The following is an 18,404-nucleotide window of genomic DNA, read 5'->3' as shown; positions in this document are numbered from 1 at the left end:
ACCAAGGGTCCTGACTGAGAACATAGCAACATTAGGAAGTGAAGACATGGTCTACCAGTGATGTATCAGGTCTAGGTTTCAAGCCATTTTGTTTCTTTCTTGTTTGCTTTGTTGCTTTTCTTGCTTTCCTTGCCTGCCTTCCTTCCTTCCTTCCTTCCTTCCTTCCTTCCTTCCTTCCTTCCTTCCTCTTTTTATTTATTTATTTTTTAATTAAAGTTTATTGGGGTGACAATTGTTAGTAAAGTTACATAGATTTCAGATGTACAATTCTGTATCACATCATCTATAAATCGCATTGCGTGTTCACCACCCAGGGTCAGTTCTCCTTCCATCACCATATATTTGAAAATAACTCAAATTTGGTGGGAGTATTTGAGGTTTTTTTATTTATTATTAGTTTCAGGTGCACAGAACAATGTAATAGTTAAACATTTATCATTTATATCCCTCACACTGTGTCAACCCCCCTTCCCCCATCCACTATCCCTCTGACATCGCACATCTTTCTTTCTTTCTTTCTTTTTAAAGAAAAAGGCTAAAAGTGCTGTCTAAAGACCTTCCATAAGCTTTTGGGTCCCTTTGAGCTCATTTCAGGACCCACATTTAAAAAAAACAAAAAAAACCCACAGTAACATTTGACAGCTCCTTATTTCTGCTGCATAAGTACTAGTAAAGACTTTAAAGCGATTATTATATCTGTTAGCAGAAGATTTCTGGCTGAGTTTTGCTTCTCTATGAAAGTTTTGCTGGAAGATGAAAGACGCACCAGAAAGTATTACACACATTAAAAGTAATTCCTGTGATTGGTTTATTGTAGGAGATGAGGAGACAAAGGGCCTAATGCATGTGCATGTTGCTCCTTAGCCATCCAAGACATTCCTGCTGCTGTGTCCCTCCCTCCCCAGATAGGGCCCTTCAGGGCATCCTGTATCATGTGCCATCAAGCCTCTTTTCTTTCACCTGGGTACCACAGCAGAAGTGACAGACAGCCTACAAGTGCACATGTATATGGTATATCAGTGAACATAAGCATCTTCAAAATTTGTCACTTGAAAGGGAATGTATGGGTCAAGGCCAGATGAGCCCCTAGCCAACCCTGAATTTCTGCCTGGAGCGTAGCCTGGGAGAAGTCTGCTCTTCCGTGTCACCCAGCACTTGGAGCATGTGCTTGCCCGTGTAGATAAGAAAATGTCCGGTCACCTGGGCTGCATGAGACAGGAATCGCAGCAGGCTCCTGCAACAGAGAGGACAAAGGCAAGTGTCAGGCTTGGAGTTCTGGGCCAGTGAGGAACAGAGGGCGTGGGAATTCTTCACAACACGCACGCCTTCTCTATCAAGCCACCCCCCTCTCCAAACATGCTCTCAGAGCAGGCCGTGCTCACATCCCCCATCCCTGCTGGGCTCACTAACATACAGATGCTGACTAGGGAGGTCTGGGCAGGAGCTGGTATTCTGCATTTCTGGTGAGCTCCCAGGTGAAACCGATGCCACTGACCAGGGCTATCTTTCCACTAGTCACTTCCAAACATGGCCTATCGTTCAGTAACTAGAAAGTGCTGAGTAGGCAGACTATGCTTCTGAGAGTCCACACTATGTCCTATCCTTTGGCCACTTGCTTATTCTGGTGGCCTGGGGGTGTGTGTGGCTTGTTACTGAAATCTGTCAAGTCAGGCATGAAAAGAGAAATTAGGCTGAAGAAAAGTCTTACAAAAACTGCAATCGTGATCCTATGACCCACTTTGCTCAAGGTGACTGGGACATCCCAACTAGACCTTTTTGTGGTATCTAAGACCTAAGGCTGAGTCTGTCATTCATGTTATTTCAGACTAAAAAAGTAGCTCTAACTAAAATTCTTATTCTCTACCTAGTCCAAAGCTAAAGGGTTTCATTCCAGTTTTAAAGGTTGTCACTTCATAAGGACAGCCACATCCAGGGCTCAACTGCACTGCTTGAGTCAGCCCTCTGCTCCTGGCATCCCACCATGGGGCTCCAGCAGGTGACGCCTTTGATTTGGGGGTCTTTGTGACTCTTTGTGGCCATTTGTGGTATATCAGACCTATCAGATGCTAAGAAATAGTGACAAGAAGGCTGAATTTTGGGTGATGTTTACTTCCTCATTACACTTTTCTAAGTTATTGTAACTCTCTTGCTTTACTTTAATAGTCAAGCAATCCAACTATTTTCTCTCATTTCAGCAAGAAGAGGAAGCGCTCCTGAGTCAAGATTTCAACACTAGGACAATAACAGTTGTCGAAGAGTCAGCTGCTGATGGTTCTAAGTGGGACATGGAGGCCACGCAGAAGCTACTGCCAAGCTGACCTTGTGCCAGGGCCTGGAGACCTGTTAGAGGAGAGCAGTCTCATTTGCAAAGCATTTCCCCACCTGGCTATGCTCTGGGAAGATCAGAGCAGTTCTTCTGGGACAGTTGAGGGAATGAGCCAGCGCCCTCAGAGAAGCAGATAGGGCCCTGCCCAGAGGGGCTGTACAGAGAGACTGTACAGCAGTTGCAATATTTTTAGATCAGCTTCAAAGACTTTCTGCCACTGTCGGTCTCTCCTTCCATCCATCCCTCCACAGAGAATTAGTGCTGTAGAGGATTAATGACAAATTCACTGGAGGGCTAGACCAAGTGTATTTACAGCCTCTGCAATCATGAAGAACTTGGAAGTAACCTTCTCATTTTAAAGATGATGAAACTGAGGCTCAGAGATATTAAGTAACCTGTTAAAGGTCACACACCTGGTTGCTCAGAGGCAAGGCTGGGACAGACTGCAGGTGTCCCTCGCAGTCCAGGGCTCAGTGGCAAGGTGTTCATCCTGGCTATATACATGGAGTGATTCTGGTGATTTGTTCAAATAGGTTGGGGTACGGATTGGGGATCTGTCTTCTATGGGCTTCCCTGGGATGCTGTGTAGCCAGCCCGGCCCCAGCCATGTTCCCATGCCACCTTACCATTAGCTTCAAGTTAGCGATAATACAGCAATATACGCAAAAGAGTACTTATCCAGGTTTGGGTGGCTACTCTGTACAAACCAGGCCAGAATCTCCATGGCTCCGGGTTTAGTGTCGTTGCTTAGAATTAATGTTTTAAAATGCACAGCTCTAGTTTATAAAAGAAATTTGGTCCTTCTTTATATTTATTAAATTTTTGTTTCCATTGTATTTAATGGTCTCTGGAGGAAAAAATGTATTTTGGCTCAAGACTTTCTGTTTTCTGAAATAAGGTTTGCATAACAGTTAAACTTCCATATGACAATATGAATTAAAGTGAACTTCAACAGCTACTGGTCACATCAGGGCCTTCTTGGGGCTGGGCCCCGGGAATGCAGAGGAGCAAGCTGGGGACAGCTGCCTGGACTGAGCCACGTGCATTTTCCAGACCCCAAAGTTGACCCCAAAGACTGTTACCTTAGCAGGGCCTTGAGCCCCGTACACCGGAAGTCATAGGACACCGAATACATCTCATACATGGTGGCCTTCACATTGAGGCAGCCGATGACATCTTTGGGACTCAGCTTGTACAAGTCAAAGGTGACTCTTGCTATTCCTGATTTCTTTGGCTGCTGGCGAGTGGGGATGTAGGTACTACTCTAGAACAATGAAGGGAAGAAGAGACTTGAGGATCACCCCTTGTATGACATGCAAATCCTGTAATTCCAGTTTTATTTAGTTTTGACTGTTGGTTTAAAATCTCTTAGTGACTAAGCTGCTAATTATTTGAGGAATGTTTTTACCAGAACAATATGCTTATGCTGCTATCATGTCAAAACCCATAAGAAAGTATTCTTTTTAAATCTACACTGAGTTTAGTTACTCGGGATGACTGATTCGGCTTCAGAGCTTGGGTTTCAGGACCCAAGGATCAATAAATGATTGTGCTATTGACACATGGTATTAAGAGGCACTCACACTGGTCACTGAAGGCAACCATGGTTACTTGATTGACATGGACGGTCTTATGACTATGACACAGTCTGCTTAAAGAGAAGCCGGCAGCGTTGTTTCCCTTTTACAAGAGGTTTCTGGGCAGAAAGCTTCAGAATCACATGGCTACAGTAAGGGGCAGTATGAGAATTTTCCCAGAACTTTGGATGAAAGCTGACTTCTTGGGGGCACTGAAAGCTGTTTGGTTACAATATCCACTCTTAGTCTACCTGTAACATCACACACGCTTCAAGCTGGGAGGAGAAAGTCAGAGACCTTTATAAACAGCACTGTAATATAATTTTCCACATTAACGCTTTGAAGAAATAAGAAAAGAGAAGAGCTGTCCCAGAGTACAAATGCTGGGCCCAGGAGCTTAACACAGGGTTTGCTTAACACAGATCTTATAGTATTCAAGATTCAAATTTACATAAATCAATAGTTACAAAATCTCACAAACCTCTGGAGTTGGGAGCAGCCGAAGCTATGAATGTTAAATTCATAACAACAGTAATCTACTATCTATTGAAGTTAAAACATAAATTCTCCAAAAAGTAACCAAACCCTGGAGCCTCTCTTCCTCAGCCACAGAACATAATGCCACGAGAACTTCTGGTCATCGCCCATTGTTTAATGCACAAGAGGTCCTGCAGCCTCTTCACTTTAGGGGCACAAACTCGCCATCATTTAGGAAACATTATTTTTAAAAATCAAGATCACAGAATTAAAAGGGGTTTTCACCTATAATTCTACTACAACTCTTTTTTGTTGCCTCTTGTTCCTTTCTGCCATACGAAAGTTTTATCTTACTTTCTTGAAATGTCTTCCTTGAGTCTTGATGTTAAATCAAAATCAAGATGCGCTCACACAGCTATTCTGCTTGTGACCTAACACAAGGCATATGGAGTTTTATAACCTGCTAAGGAAGAAGGCAATGATTGCCTCCCTGTCCTCTTTCTGAAAGTGCTTTAAGGAGCTACTTCCTCACAGGCTTTCAGGCATTTAGACTGAAGAAGGGAGACCCCTGTTGGCTGTTTCTTGGCTGGACATTCTCATCCAACTCAAAATTTGCCTCACTGGTAAAAACACCTCCAAGTGGGGTAGAATCTATAATCAGCTGTGAGGTGTCCATTTCCATCCTGAAGGAAGACGGTTGAAAAGTGGAAGACAAGACTTCAACCCAAACTCACATGTCACCGAGGCCGCTAATAGACTGAGATGGCTTTAGGCCCCTCCTTGAACTGTCACCTCACAGACATTTGTACCCTATCAACAGCCCTGTACTTCAGCTCAGTATCCCAGCACCCAGCCACTCTGGGGGCTTACACATGCCACATATTAACCAATTCCCGCTAGTTACTGAGTCTCTCGTACATAAAAAAAAACAAAAAATATCCTTCCCATCTGAATTAGTTTCCTATTGCTGCTGTAACAAATTACCACAAATTTAGTGACTTAAAACAGCACAAATTTATGTTTATGCTCTTACAGGTCTGAAAGTTCTGAGTACAAAATGAGCCTGCATGCAGGGCTGGTTCCTTCTGAAAGCTGCAGGGGAGACTTGGTTCCCTTGCCTTTTCGGGCTCCCAAAGTGGCCCACAGGCCTTGGCTCATGGCCCTTCCTCACATCACTCCTTCTCTTTACTTCTGGCCCTCACTCTGGCCCTCCTGCCTCCCTCTTACAAAGACCCTGTGATTACCTGCCCACTGGGTTCTCCAGGCTCATCTCCCTGTCTCCAGAGCTTCACTTAATCATACCCGCCAAATCCCTTTTGTCACAGAAAGCAACACATTCATAGGTTCCAGGATTAGGACGAGGACATCTTTGGGGGCCATTATTCTGCCTACACCGTCCCCAAACAAGAAGCAGTACAGCCCAAGACTGTCTTTTCAAAGATTTATCTAATTGACCCCATGGTCTTCCAATCTACTGGCATGATCATGTGCTTTAAAGATACTTTATTTTAAAGGTTATGCTTTTTATAATTGGTCTGTAGCTTTCCTTCTTTTAGTTAGAAAAGTTATAAAGTATTTGCCACATATAGGAGTGTACATATATGTAAAAATAAGGAACAATGAGATGATGGGTGTACCCACTCTATATAAAACAAAACATTAGCACCCTATGTGCTTCTCCCAATTATATTCCTCTACCTCCCAAGAGGAAACCATCTATGTTGTACATCATTCCCTTATTTATTTATAGCATATGTGTATCTTAAACATTATATAGCTAATTATATATATATATATATATATATATATATATATATATATATATATTGAATTATCTATAAATGGTTAAATGCAGAGGTTCCCAAAGTGTAGTTTGGAGATATCTGGGGGATCCTGAGATCCTTTCAGGGGATAGAGAGGTGAAAACTATTTTTATAGTTGCGATTTGCTTTTTTGTTCTCATTTTCTCACAAGTAGAGGTGTTCTTCACTGTACATCTGGGAAACATGCATAACTCAAAATCAATATTTTCTAATGACTAATGCATGATGTTACAAAATCATCCCTGCCAAAAAGATCCATTAAAGTACAAGATAGACCAATGGATTCCAATGTAACAGAGGAGGAAAACGTCACAGGTATGCCTTCACATTCCACACTGCAGCCAGCCTTTTTGAAACCACCGTTTGTTGAGTTTTGGTGTAGTCTCAAAGAAGAATATCCTCAATCATCTGTAAAGATCATTAAAATACTCTTCCTTTTCCAACTACCTATATATGTGAGGTCATATTTTATTCACACACTTTCATTAAAACAATATACTACAACAGATTGAATATAGAAGAAGATATGAAAATTTAGCCATCTTCCATTAGGTGAGGCATTAGAGAGATTTGCAAAAATTCAAAACAATGCCACTCTGCACTGAATATTTTTGTTTTGAAAATAGTTCTTTTTTCATAAAAATATGTGATTTCTATAACCTGTATGGGGTTATTTTTAATTAAGTAATAAATGTTTAAAACTTTCTCAATTTTAATTTTGAATATGGGGAATATCTATAGCTTAGTTTCTCAACCTCGGCACTATGACATTTGGGGCCAGATAATTCTTCACTGTGGGGACTGTTCTGTGCATTGTAGAGTATTTAGCAGCATCTGTGGTCCCTACCCACTAGATGCCAGTAGTATACCCCTGTCCCAGTTGTAACAATCAAAAAGGTCTTCAGGCATTGCCAAAAGTCCCCTGAGGTGCAAAATCATCCCCAGTCAAAAAACCCTGATCAATGAGTATGGATTCTATTGATATAATCCACACAAACAAAAGCTATTTGGGTTATTAGTTTTGAAGAGCGTAAAGGGAGATCAAAAAGTTTGAGGACCATTTGCTTAATGTATCATACTGCCATTTTTTCACTCAACATAGTTGATGAGATTTATCCATATAGATAGATGTACTTCATGCATTTTCACAGCAGAAGAGTATTCCATTCAACGAATATACAGTAGTGTGTTTATTTATGTGTATTTACATAGAAGCACATAGCTGGTTATCGTGTGCTAGGTATATGTCTAGGAATGGACTTGCTTAGTTCAACTTTATCGGATAAAGGTATGTTGTTTTAAATAGTTGTTGGTGGGAGCATAAGAGAGTTCCTTGCTCCATATCTTAAAAAATGAAAAAAATTTAAATGGCCGGCTCAGTGGCTCAGGTGGTTGGAGCACTGTGCTCCTGAGGTCGCTGGTTAGAACAGTTGTGGGCTACCATGAGCAGCCTTGGGCTACCATGAGCGGCAACTAAACAATGGCTTGAACTGGAGTTGGCGGAGAAGGGGGAAAAAAAGAAAAAACTTAAAAGCCTAACAATAACAAATCTAATAATGGTGTGAAAGAGTATCTTATTGTGGTTCTAACTTGTTTTCCTAGTCACCAATGAGGTTGAGCATTTTTCCTATGATTTATTGTCCATTCTGCATATGGCTGTCCCTGTTTTTTGCCCATTATTCTATCGGATTATCTGCTGTTTCCCTTATTGATTTGTGTGAGTTCTTTAAATTGGCCGAATACTTATCCTTTGTCAGGTTATGTTGAAAATACCTCCTCCCCATTTGTGGCTTATTGTTTTACTTCCTTTATAGTATCTTTTGATGACAAAATTCATAATGGAGTTGAATTTACCATTTAAAAAATGGTTTGTTTGTTGAGTCTTGTTTAAAAAAATAACACCCTGAGGATGCCTTTTAGACATACATTAGATCTTCTCAGTCATGCCTCCAACTTCCATCCTGTTTTCCACCTCTCTCTTTTTGTTACAGCATGGGAACCTTCTTTAGATATGTCTCCCAGGTCTTTTATTATTATCTTTAGTCCTGTCTGAGTCTTCATTTATTTTAATTGCTATGTTTTTCATTTCTACAAATTCTATTTGATTTTTCCAAGTCTATCTCGTTTTTTATTTCCTCTTATTTCTTCTTACTTTAGATTACTTTTTATATTTCTTTGAACATTTAAAATATACTTATTATATACTGTGTATCTGATGATTCAAATCTGAGGTCTTTGCAAGCCTGACTTTGTTATTTCTGCCTGGGTCAATGTTCATTCCAAGCCTATTTGCTCCTGCGAGTCATGTGGGGGAACATCAACCCTGGATCACTGGGGCTGGAGGAAGAGACTATTTGAATAAAGAGAATTCAATGAGTAAACTCCTTCCACTGATGCTTCCTTCCTGAGTCTCTATAAACTAAACTCCCAGCTTGGGTGATTTTAGAATCAACAGTCCCTAAAACTTCATGAGGGCAGCTGTCCCACAGATTCTCAGGAGAGACCTTTAAGATTCTCTACATTATGTCGGCATCTCTAATCTGAACCCCACTTTCTGTTAGCCCAAGACTGTCTCCTGTCCTCCCAGCATCCATCAAAACTGAAGCCCTTAGTTACTGAGGTCAGTGGATACCCACAGGATGAGATGCCAGCTTCAGTGTTTGCTTTCCTCTATGGATTCTGGCTCCCATAAAATTTTTGGCTTCTGGGGATTTCCCTTTCTTAAAGGTGAGTTAGGCATATAAAAAGATGTTTTAATATTTTGCTTAACATTTTTAGTGGGAGGATTTTCCAAGAGATATATATTAGAATATATATATATATATATATATATATATATATATATATATATTCTATAGTTTTCCAGAAATAGAAGCCTTTATTTCTCTCTTTACTTTTCTAAATCACTATGTTCACACACACACACACACACACACACACACACACACACCTAATTTCATTGGCTATGTTAGCTTGCCAGCCTCCTGAGGACAGAGACAGTGAATGGTCAACAGGTCATATCTACAAGCTTTACCAGTATCTATAGCTACTCACTGGCCAACGTTTGTCCCTCATAATTATTTGCTTTAAATCATACAGCCCAAGTTCACAAAGATGCTACATTTCCTAGAAAGACGTATAAGAATCGCTTTGAGGGTAATAGACCCAGTTATTAGGTGAATATAAAGGACATATTTAGAAAGTGGGCGAGTCAACACCAAAGTAGGGAATTCACTTTTGTAGGTAAAAGTCTACCCAGTAGCTAGGTTTACTTACCGGTGTCCACTTCTGTCCTTTTTCCAAGATCATGAAATGTGTGTTGTCTCCCAAGGTCTGAAAGAACTCTTCTGTGTCTACCATGGTGCCATCTTCCTCCAGCACCAAAGTGACCAACCCGCTAGTGATAAGTAGGGCATCCAGAGTCTAGGTTGGCAACACATCAGAGACATGGAATGAATGAAGCAGGAGATTCCACTTTGACCATTCACAGCCATTGATTACATTATAGTTTCAGAAGAGCTGGCTGATTTTGATTGAATTTTAGTGGTCAAGATATACCTTAATTGGGATCTATGATTCAGTCTTTGCTTGGAAAAGGAGAAGTTACAATTTTTAAGAGACCTATCTTCTTCAGAGATTTGAATGACATGAGATAAATGATTACATTTAATATTTACAGTTTCTAAAATTACCTACTTATTTCGACAAATAAAAATCCAGCACATATAATATTTAAGGAACCTGAGTCTCACATGGCGTATTTGAATGTCTATCCTGCTTCAGAGCCTGCATGTTGGACACTCGTTTCTCATTTCTATGGGTGTCTATGTCTAGGTTACGCCTCCATGCAATTCTTATTTGGTGATCTAGGACACTTTTAGATTAAGGACTATTCTTCCTTAGGCTTTATAACAAAAAACAGATTTCCAAAGTCTGTTGCTTCCCTATATTCTCCTTTGTCAAAGAAATAAAGTTACATTATTAACTGATAACTGTTTTTGTGGTTTTTGTTTCTGTACCTAAATCTTTTATGGTACAGAGATGCAATGTTTCCTTTAATTCTTTCATTCTCCTTTAGCCACTTAGAAATGCCCCTCCTCACCCCTCATCCTACCCCCTCCCGACTCTCCAAGGCCAAGACATGGACCTTTCTGTCTCTGCATTGGCTTAGTACCCAAGACCCTGGGCCTTCTGAGAACTGGTGTGAGGCACTGCCGCCCATGGTACCTTGCTCAGGAGCTCCTTCAGACTGCTTGCCATCACTCCCCGCCGGCTGCTTCTGTCATGGTTGGAAACTCGGAAGGGGCGAGCTGAATGCATGAGGGGAGTGAGCAGGACTCTCTTAGTCTGTGATCCCATAAATGTGAGAGGCCTGGAAATGGAGGAGAAAAGTAAAAATTATATTTGACATCACTTTTTAAAAAGGTCTTTAAACAAAGTTTTAAAGTACAAAGCAATAAAACAATTTTAATATTTGCATCTAAAAGAAAGAAATTCAATGGTTGGGGATTAAAAATTCTATCATCCATCTATCAATCTACCTACCTACCTACCTACCTACCTACCTACCTACCTACCTACCTGTATCTCCCAATATCCAAGGCACAAACAAAAATACATAAAATTAAAATCACAACCATCATTACACCTATTTTATCAGAACATTCAAAGTCCTTGCAGTGACCTGTTGAGAAGAAATGATAAAGACATTAAACCCAAAAAAGAAATAAGAATTATATTCTGCAAATATGGGTTTTAAAGCTGAAAAATCTAAAATGACTTCTAGAGACCATGGAGTAGCTAAGTGGAATTTAAAAATTAGACACACACACACATACACACACATGTTCCATATTTGTACAATAAGACTAAGCCAGAAATTGAAAAACTAGATATTAATCACTATGGCAATAAACAAATTAAAAAAAATTAACTTAGGATAAATGAGGAACAATAGAATACTATAATAACTGTGGTTGGAATAAAAAGAAGGAAAATAACTTTGGGCCATATGTCACATGACACTTTGAAGTGTTTGAAGTGTTCTACATTTATCAAAGAATTAATTCAAAATTTCTCTATTAAAAAAACTAACATGGAGGAAAAAAATAACAGTAGCAAAACAAAATCAAGACTTAATTTTCTGAGTTAAAATCCTCACCACTTGGTTATTAAATTTTAGTTACCTAGCAACTATAAAAAAGCAATAAAATGCTGATAAGGTGCTTACTACTTTAGAAGTTATTAAACAAACACATGTTTTGCTTTATAAATATTAACTCACTTAATCCTCAGAAACTCTGTGATAGTCCTGGTTTTCTCAATTTGCAGATGAGGAAACCAGGCTAGTGACCTAGCTTCCCACAGCTAGTAGGAGCCAGAGCTGGGATTCAGCCCCAGGCACCATTTCTCTGCCTCATGAAGGTCATCTAGATACCACACGCTACTAGTTACTAACTAAAGAATGAGAAAAGTTTGCATATTAGTAAACATATAAAGTTTTGATAGCAATTAAAGAAATAAAAAACCAGCTTTGACACACCACAGCATACTTTTAGACCAACATGCAAGAAGTTCTTTAAAAATAACTCCATGAGGAGAAGCGGATGTGCCTTGCTGGTGGCACTAGAAAGTGGTTCAGTTTCTTTGGAGACCAGTCGAGCAATGTATAAAGAGCTTCCACCCAAGATTGTGGGCTTTTTTACACTTAGGAATATATCCATAAAGAAATTATTCAAAAGAATATAAACAGAAATTAGCAATGAATCAGGCAGATCTTGCTTCGTGTTGGACGCTGTGAAAAGCAACATGTGACCTCATTTAATCCCCCCAACCCCTGAGGAACTATTATCTATAGCTGCACTGTTCGCACACCAGAACAGAGCTCACCTATTTCAGGTGCTCAAATAGTTGCTGACAATTTGGACTGGTACTTGTACAGTGAGATTGCTGAAAATGACACAAAGGACAACCATGTAGAAGATACAAAGTGAGGACATCACTGTTTTCTGACACAACAGTTTCTCTAGATTAACCCAATGAAGGCTAAAATTTTAGAGAACACCCATACTGTTTTCAAATGCCTATTACCTAGAGTTTAGCACTTTAGTTTTATACATACATAGTCATTTATCTATACTTTATTTTCCCAACTATTTCCCATTGGAATTTCCTTATGGACAAAGCCTTCTTTGTTGTATCTCCCATAATGCCTAGCTTAGTACTAGGCATAGAACTTTTACATAGTATGTTGCTTAACTTGAAGCTCTATAAATGGACATAAATGAAAATTCAATGACTTACCAAGTAATTTGCTATGTGAAAACCTGATAGTATTGTAGTGTACCAGCTCTCAAACAGATTCGTGTTACCATGTTTCAGGAGGGTCGCCATAATAGCACGTCTGTGCCTCACCCCTACGCCTCACCAACAAATTGGCATTAGCAAGAATTTGGCTTCAAGTATATTCAGCCAGCATCACATTAGGCCTCAGAAGTGTTCATATCTGAGCAGTTGCTGGAGCCAGTGATGTGTTAACTCTTTACACATGTTAACTAATTATTATCAAAACTTACAAGGAAAGTGTTAGCCATTTTCTCAGAAGAGAAAACTTAGGCTTAGAGTGGTTTCTCAAGGACACTCAGTTAATAAGGAAAAGAGGTGGAAGATCATCTCTCCAAACTTCAAACCTCAAGCAGTAAACATCAGTTAGGAACACCGTGAGGAAGAGCTGCTTGATGGCTGAAAGGACAACAGCATTCTCTGTTCACATCCTCAGCTCCTTTCCCTTTAGGTCACCAGAGTCACTGTACACTTTGTTTCCAGGGAGACAACTGCAATGGGATTGTGCCAGGTCAGAGGCCTCCAATGCAGGCTCCCCATCAGAATAAGAGAGTCACTGAATAAGTCAGAGCCTGAACCAATGCAGCAGTGGGATTGGCATCAGCCTCTGAACTTTTGCCCTGATTCCAAGCAGTTACGCCAGGTTCCTTGGTTACACAACACGATGAACAAGATGCCCACATTCTGATGAGCTGATGCTACAGACAATTCGCTCAGTCTCATCCCTGTAACCTGGTAGACAGGGCAGCGAGGATTGTCCATATTATGCTGTATATTTAGAACCTGGCTTTGTTCTCAACCTAATCATAGCATCTGAAACTTAAACTTGCTGGCAAAGTCCCTATGAGGAGGAGAGAGAGAAAGATATGAGTTCTGCTCTGAGCTAAACACTGTATACATTAGCACATTACCTAATAACTCTACAGGACAAGTTTTACAGTCAAGGAAAACTGAGGCTCAGAACATTAGGCAATTAATAAGGTCAGAGTTAGCAAGTGCAGCACAGGGGTTTGAACGCAGCTCCTACTTTCGCACCATGTTGCCTGCCCTACCAGGTGCAAACCCTCCTAGAGTAGAGGGGAACCCTGGACTTCCACTGGCAAGAGCCTCTTCTCCCCCACAGCAGGAAGTCATTGCCATTGCCCATGTGGCCTTTTAGAATCTATGCCTACCAAGGTCAGGGTCTGTCTGTGAACTTTTTACTTCCCCACAGCACCTAAACCCCTGTTGGCATGTGATCTAGTCACTGAGTAAAAGATAGGCTAAGACAAAAATCAGAGATATGGGAGAACAAAGTTCATGTCTTAGAATCTTAGGTCCAGGCCCTGGTGGTCAATGGCACACATTGTGGGCATGAACAGCTTTGACCTAGTTAGTTGTGGTTCCCTATCTCCTCTTTGGCAAACACTCACACCTTAGTAAGCACCAATGCTCCAGTGGCCTAGCACAGCTGATTATACAAAGTTCTCTATTGTCTTTTAACTCTGACAAGATAAGTGCTGGCAGTCATTTCTGGTCCTGTCTCTTCACAGTGCCCTTAAGATAGTCATCCTTAATGAAAAAGGACATTGAGTCTATTCTTCTTCTTACCTGCTACGTTTCCTAATGGAAAACTGGGTCACTGTTGGAGAAAAGGCTTATGGAGCACACATAACAAAATATTTGAAGACATGGAAATTAAATTCTGCCATTCTTTTCAAGGAACAGGATGAGTGATTTGATGTGCCAAATTATGTAAAAACAAGACTATCTTATATACAACATAAAAAGAGGTTAAATGAAATTTTACATATACTAGACCTATTTAACAAATACTATATGAGAGCTTAATCTGCTCCAACTGCTCCAGCACAGCAGGATTAATCAGCCAGCTACATGAACAAAGCAACGTATTAATCCAATTCACTTTTGGTCTTCTTAACAGAATAATTTATGGCCATTAGCACAATGCCTAAAGTGTGTTGCTATTCTTCCATTAGCACAATGGCTAAAGTGTGTTGCTATTCTTCCTCAATTTCTTAATATACCAATGTTGAAATAGGAGCACTGAGAAGCCTTAGAATTCTGCTTTTAGACACAACATACATCAGTCACGTCAGAGTCCTGGGAAAGTACAGATGGCCATATGAAGCAGGAAGGGAACTAGCTCACTAAAAGGAAAACAACAACAACAACAACAAGGAAACAGGGCTGTTCAAGGAAATAGATTGTTTCGAGGAAATCAAGACAATAAGTTAGACTTCGCAGAATTAATCTTGAAAACTGTGAAGGGACATATCTCCCAGAAGTGAGGGAAACAGAGAGTCTTTGTATCCCCCCCCCACACACACACACACACAGGGAACTGAGGAGTCCTCAACTTATAAAAGTGTGCGAAATAAAGTGACAAACACAGACTGACAGTGGATGTGAATTTAACTCCAGTAAAACAAAGCTAACTCCCACCAGTAATAAGAAAGCATCTTTATACGGCCCCCTCCGGATGGATGTTTATTCTGAAAGTGCTGGAGGAAAAGGCAGTCCTAGGAACAAGGTCTGTCTGAGCCAGAGAAACATTTTGGTGTCAGCAGTGATGAGGTGGCTTTATATAGCCAGGTAAGATACTACCCAGGAACTATTCAGAGTGAAACAATGACTGAGGAAACCCCACATTTCATTGCTAGGTGGAAAAGGAGTAACCCATATGAAGTAATAAAGAACAGACAGGGATAGATGATGTATGTCAACTGAGCACTATTGCCAAAGCCAAGAGTGACAATGAGAATGTTAAGAAGGGAAGTGGTGGTGGCAAATATGGGAACGCAGAGAAATAAGACAGCTTGGAAAGTATTCATCAGCTCTGGCTAGGTCTCCATGAGCTGTAGAGATTAACTTGTAGAAAATTCAATTCGTTGGTTATATCCCTAAGACGACTGTGGTAAAATTTGTACTGAAACGGCAGCTAGACAAAACCTAGAGTTTCTTGTTCAAGAAAAGGAAAGATGTACTAAATATCTACAAAAGCAGCTATTTTGCACAAAATATAACACATCAGCTTTATAACAACTTCAGAGTTCACATGAATGTTATCACTGATGGGACACAAAGACAGAGCAGGCTTTGTCTGGGACAGCACACACCTGTGGACATCCTTGAAGTCCAATGTATGCTAAGAGACATCAGGCTGCTTTCATTATGATGCAGGCCTCTAGTGATTACAGACGATTAACAAACTAATGACTGGTTTAAGATTTAATAATTTCTTATATGTAGCTGATCTTAAAAAAAGATGGGCACAGTGATTAAGTTACTTCCTTGGCAAAAATGCAGTTATATATAACAACAAATAGAATTAGGACATACTTTACCAGCTAGTTTAAATTAAGGAGCACTGAGACAGAAGTCCTGCAAGACCATAATTTACAACTGTGGTAGTCACCTTGTTGTGGCTCACATAGATCTTCATCCTGAACATGGTTTTAAAGAAGGGCGGGGAAGAAAAGTGTGTTCCTTTCAACAAGTGTTACAGATTGTCTTCTTCCAGTTTAGTTTGGAAGCGGGTAGATTCCAAAGAACTATAGCAGCTCAGTTTGGAAGCAGTAGATTTTAAAAGAAATATGACAACAGTGTGTCCCAACAAATAGTCACTCACATCTAGAGTTTGCCAAGTTCAAAAGGAATGTGTTCCAGGAGATTAGATATTTCCTTATGTTTTGATTTGCCAACATTTCATAAGCAAGTTGCTTCCACCACACACTTGACCCTGTGGAAACCTCACACAGATACCCTTTGTATTTTGGGCACTGTTGTAGGGGTCAGATGCAAGGGCAGGGTCATCCTTAATTCTGCAGGTGTTGCCTCCTCTTCCTGCTCCAGGCAATACCAGTGAGGAGTCAGTGCCTTCTACCCATTTTTAAAACTCAGCCCAGGAGCTCCTCAGAGTCCAAAGGACCTTGGAGAATGGGTGTTTGCTCATGGGAGAAAAGTTTGGAGGATGCCCTTGAACTCCAAACTATTCACAGTTGTTACCTCTAGGAGTGAGAGTGGGAGGTGGGTGGTACTGGAGGAGAAGAAGAAAACAGGAAAGAAACCAAGGGTCTTGACCTTTACGCTTAAACCATGTGAAGACGCATGAATCAAGTCTGTTTCTCACCCTCCCCAGGCTTCACTGCGTGACTTCCATTTTCTGTTTTTATTTGTTTTGAAGAGAAAGCCAGGCCTGACACGCCGATCACCCTTACGTTTGGCAGCTATTTTTCTAACCTTGAGTATCACATACAGCCCCCTTTAACAGCCCAAGTTCAGAAGCCTATAGATCACACTAGTTTTGTAAAGTGATTCTGTCTTCCCTTCATATCAATGGGATCAGTCACCTCTGAAAACCCCCATTTTAAAGTACTCAAGTCTTTTCCTTTCTCTTTGAAGTACTTTGAAAATCTTCAGAGAAACACGATCCCTCGATCCCTCCTTAAACCTATAAAATTGCTGCCACGCAGAATCTTTAGGCTCTTACGAACAAGGATGTTTGGTAAGTCAGGATGTGAAATGAGCCCAAAAGGGGGAAAGGAGTGATGCCGGCCTTCCATAGCGCTACGCGTGGAGCGGGGCAAAGAAGCTGCGGGATCCTCGGGCCTCTGATTCCTCCCTGGGCAGAGTCATCTCCTTCGGACGCTGCGAAGAGGGGCGGGGGCTTCTCTCCAAACACCCCGTTACAACCTAGGTGGGCTCAGCGAGCAGGGGTCAGGCAGTGTTCCGGGCGGGAGACGCGCCCCGGGTCAGCCAACCCTCGCTTTGGAACCCAGAGACCGCGCTCACTACGCGGGCTAAACCTGGGCAGCCCGAGGCCGCCGAGAGTTCCCACTAGTGCCCCTCCCCACGCCCCCGCCCCGTTCACTATACGCAGGACCCGGAGAAACCCTGTCCCTACGCACCATGGAAGTGTTGCTCTGAGTTCCCGAGATGGAGTCCTTATTTGCACCCCTGGCTGCTGCCAAGGCAAGAGATGCAGCCCCTCCCGCACTCACCACTGTCACCTGTCTCGCGGACGCCCGCACACCTCAGGTGCGCCACACCTGACACTTGAGGCCAGCTAGAGGAGGAGGAGGAGGAGACGCGCGGCGGCTCGGGTTTTGCTTACAGTGATCGCCCGCGGCGTGGGCGGCAGGGATACCGGTGAGTGCGCCCTGACCTGGGCCTCGGGGAACGCGGGGATGCGGGGCGCGTGGGGTGCAGAGCGAGACGGGGCGCAGCAGGGAAGGGGGGATGCGGGGCACTCCGGGATGCGCGGTGCGCTGAGCGTGCGGGGCCGCAGGCGTAGTCCTGAGCCCCGCTAGCACCGTACTTGCCTGATGAGGGCTCCGGCGTAGTCCCGGGCTGTCTCCATCGCTCAGGTCCGGTCTCAGAAGCCGCCTACCCTCCCGCGCGCCGCCTCTTAAAGCGCCTCTGCCCGCCCCGCCCCGCCTGGCCAACGCTCCGGGCGCGGCCTGACCCCCGCAGGGCAAGGACCTTGGCAATGGGCTCGCCTCTGCTGAAGGTCGCAGTTTAGCGTTCTGGGAGCTCCAAGGGGTCCTCGCCCCTTCGGGCCCGCTCAAGAGGAGGGGCTGTCCAAGACTGCTGCAGAGAACGGTACCGGTGACCCCGGAACCCCAGATGTTCCGCAGGTCACTTTATGGTCGCGTGCCAACATATTTACTTCTCACTTTATGGAGGTTGGATCAGATGGTGACATCACCAACTCCGACAGCATGGCCTTGGCTGTGGAAAGGCGATGTGTTGTTTTAAACCTAGACCACAGGTGGGGAGAGTGAGGCGCAGGATGTGTACATTAGTGACCCCCAGACCGCACCCAGTCAGCACTGGTGCTGGAACCCCTTACGCCAG

The 18,404-nt window shown here is 42.2% G+C and overlaps 1 protein-coding gene across 2 annotated transcripts; it reads right to left on the bottom strand.

The window, feature by feature from the left end:
* Window positions 1-784: 784 nt before the first annotated feature.
* Window positions 785-18,004, bottom strand: CIDEA (cell death inducing DFFA like effector a). 2 transcript variants are annotated; one of them, XM_019711337.2, is made up of 5 exons: window positions 17,870-18,004; window positions 10,431-10,575; window positions 9,480-9,626; window positions 3,409-3,590; window positions 785-1,234 (listed from the first exon to the last, which is right to left on the bottom strand). In XM_019711337.2, the coding sequence occupies exons 1-5, from the start codon at window positions 17,905-17,907 to the stop codon at window positions 1,087-1,089; spliced, it is 660 nt and encodes a 219-aa protein (XP_019566896.1). In that variant the 5' UTR covers window positions 17,908-18,004; the 3' UTR covers window positions 785-1,086. The 2 variants fall into 2 exon arrangements, with proteins under 2 accessions (XP_019566896.1, XP_019566897.1); XM_019711338.2 differs by lacking the exon at window positions 17,870-18,004 and adding an exon at window positions 12,093-12,113.
* Between the last annotated feature and the right edge of the window lie 400 nt (window positions 18,005-18,404).

Source organism: Rhinolophus sinicus, linkage group LG09, assembly GCF_036562045.2.
Source record: "Rhinolophus sinicus isolate RSC01 linkage group LG09, ASM3656204v1, whole genome shotgun sequence".
Taxonomy (NCBI): domain Eukaryota; kingdom Metazoa; phylum Chordata; class Mammalia; order Chiroptera; family Rhinolophidae; genus Rhinolophus; species Rhinolophus sinicus.
This window is presented reverse-complemented; position numbering and strand designations above follow the sequence as displayed.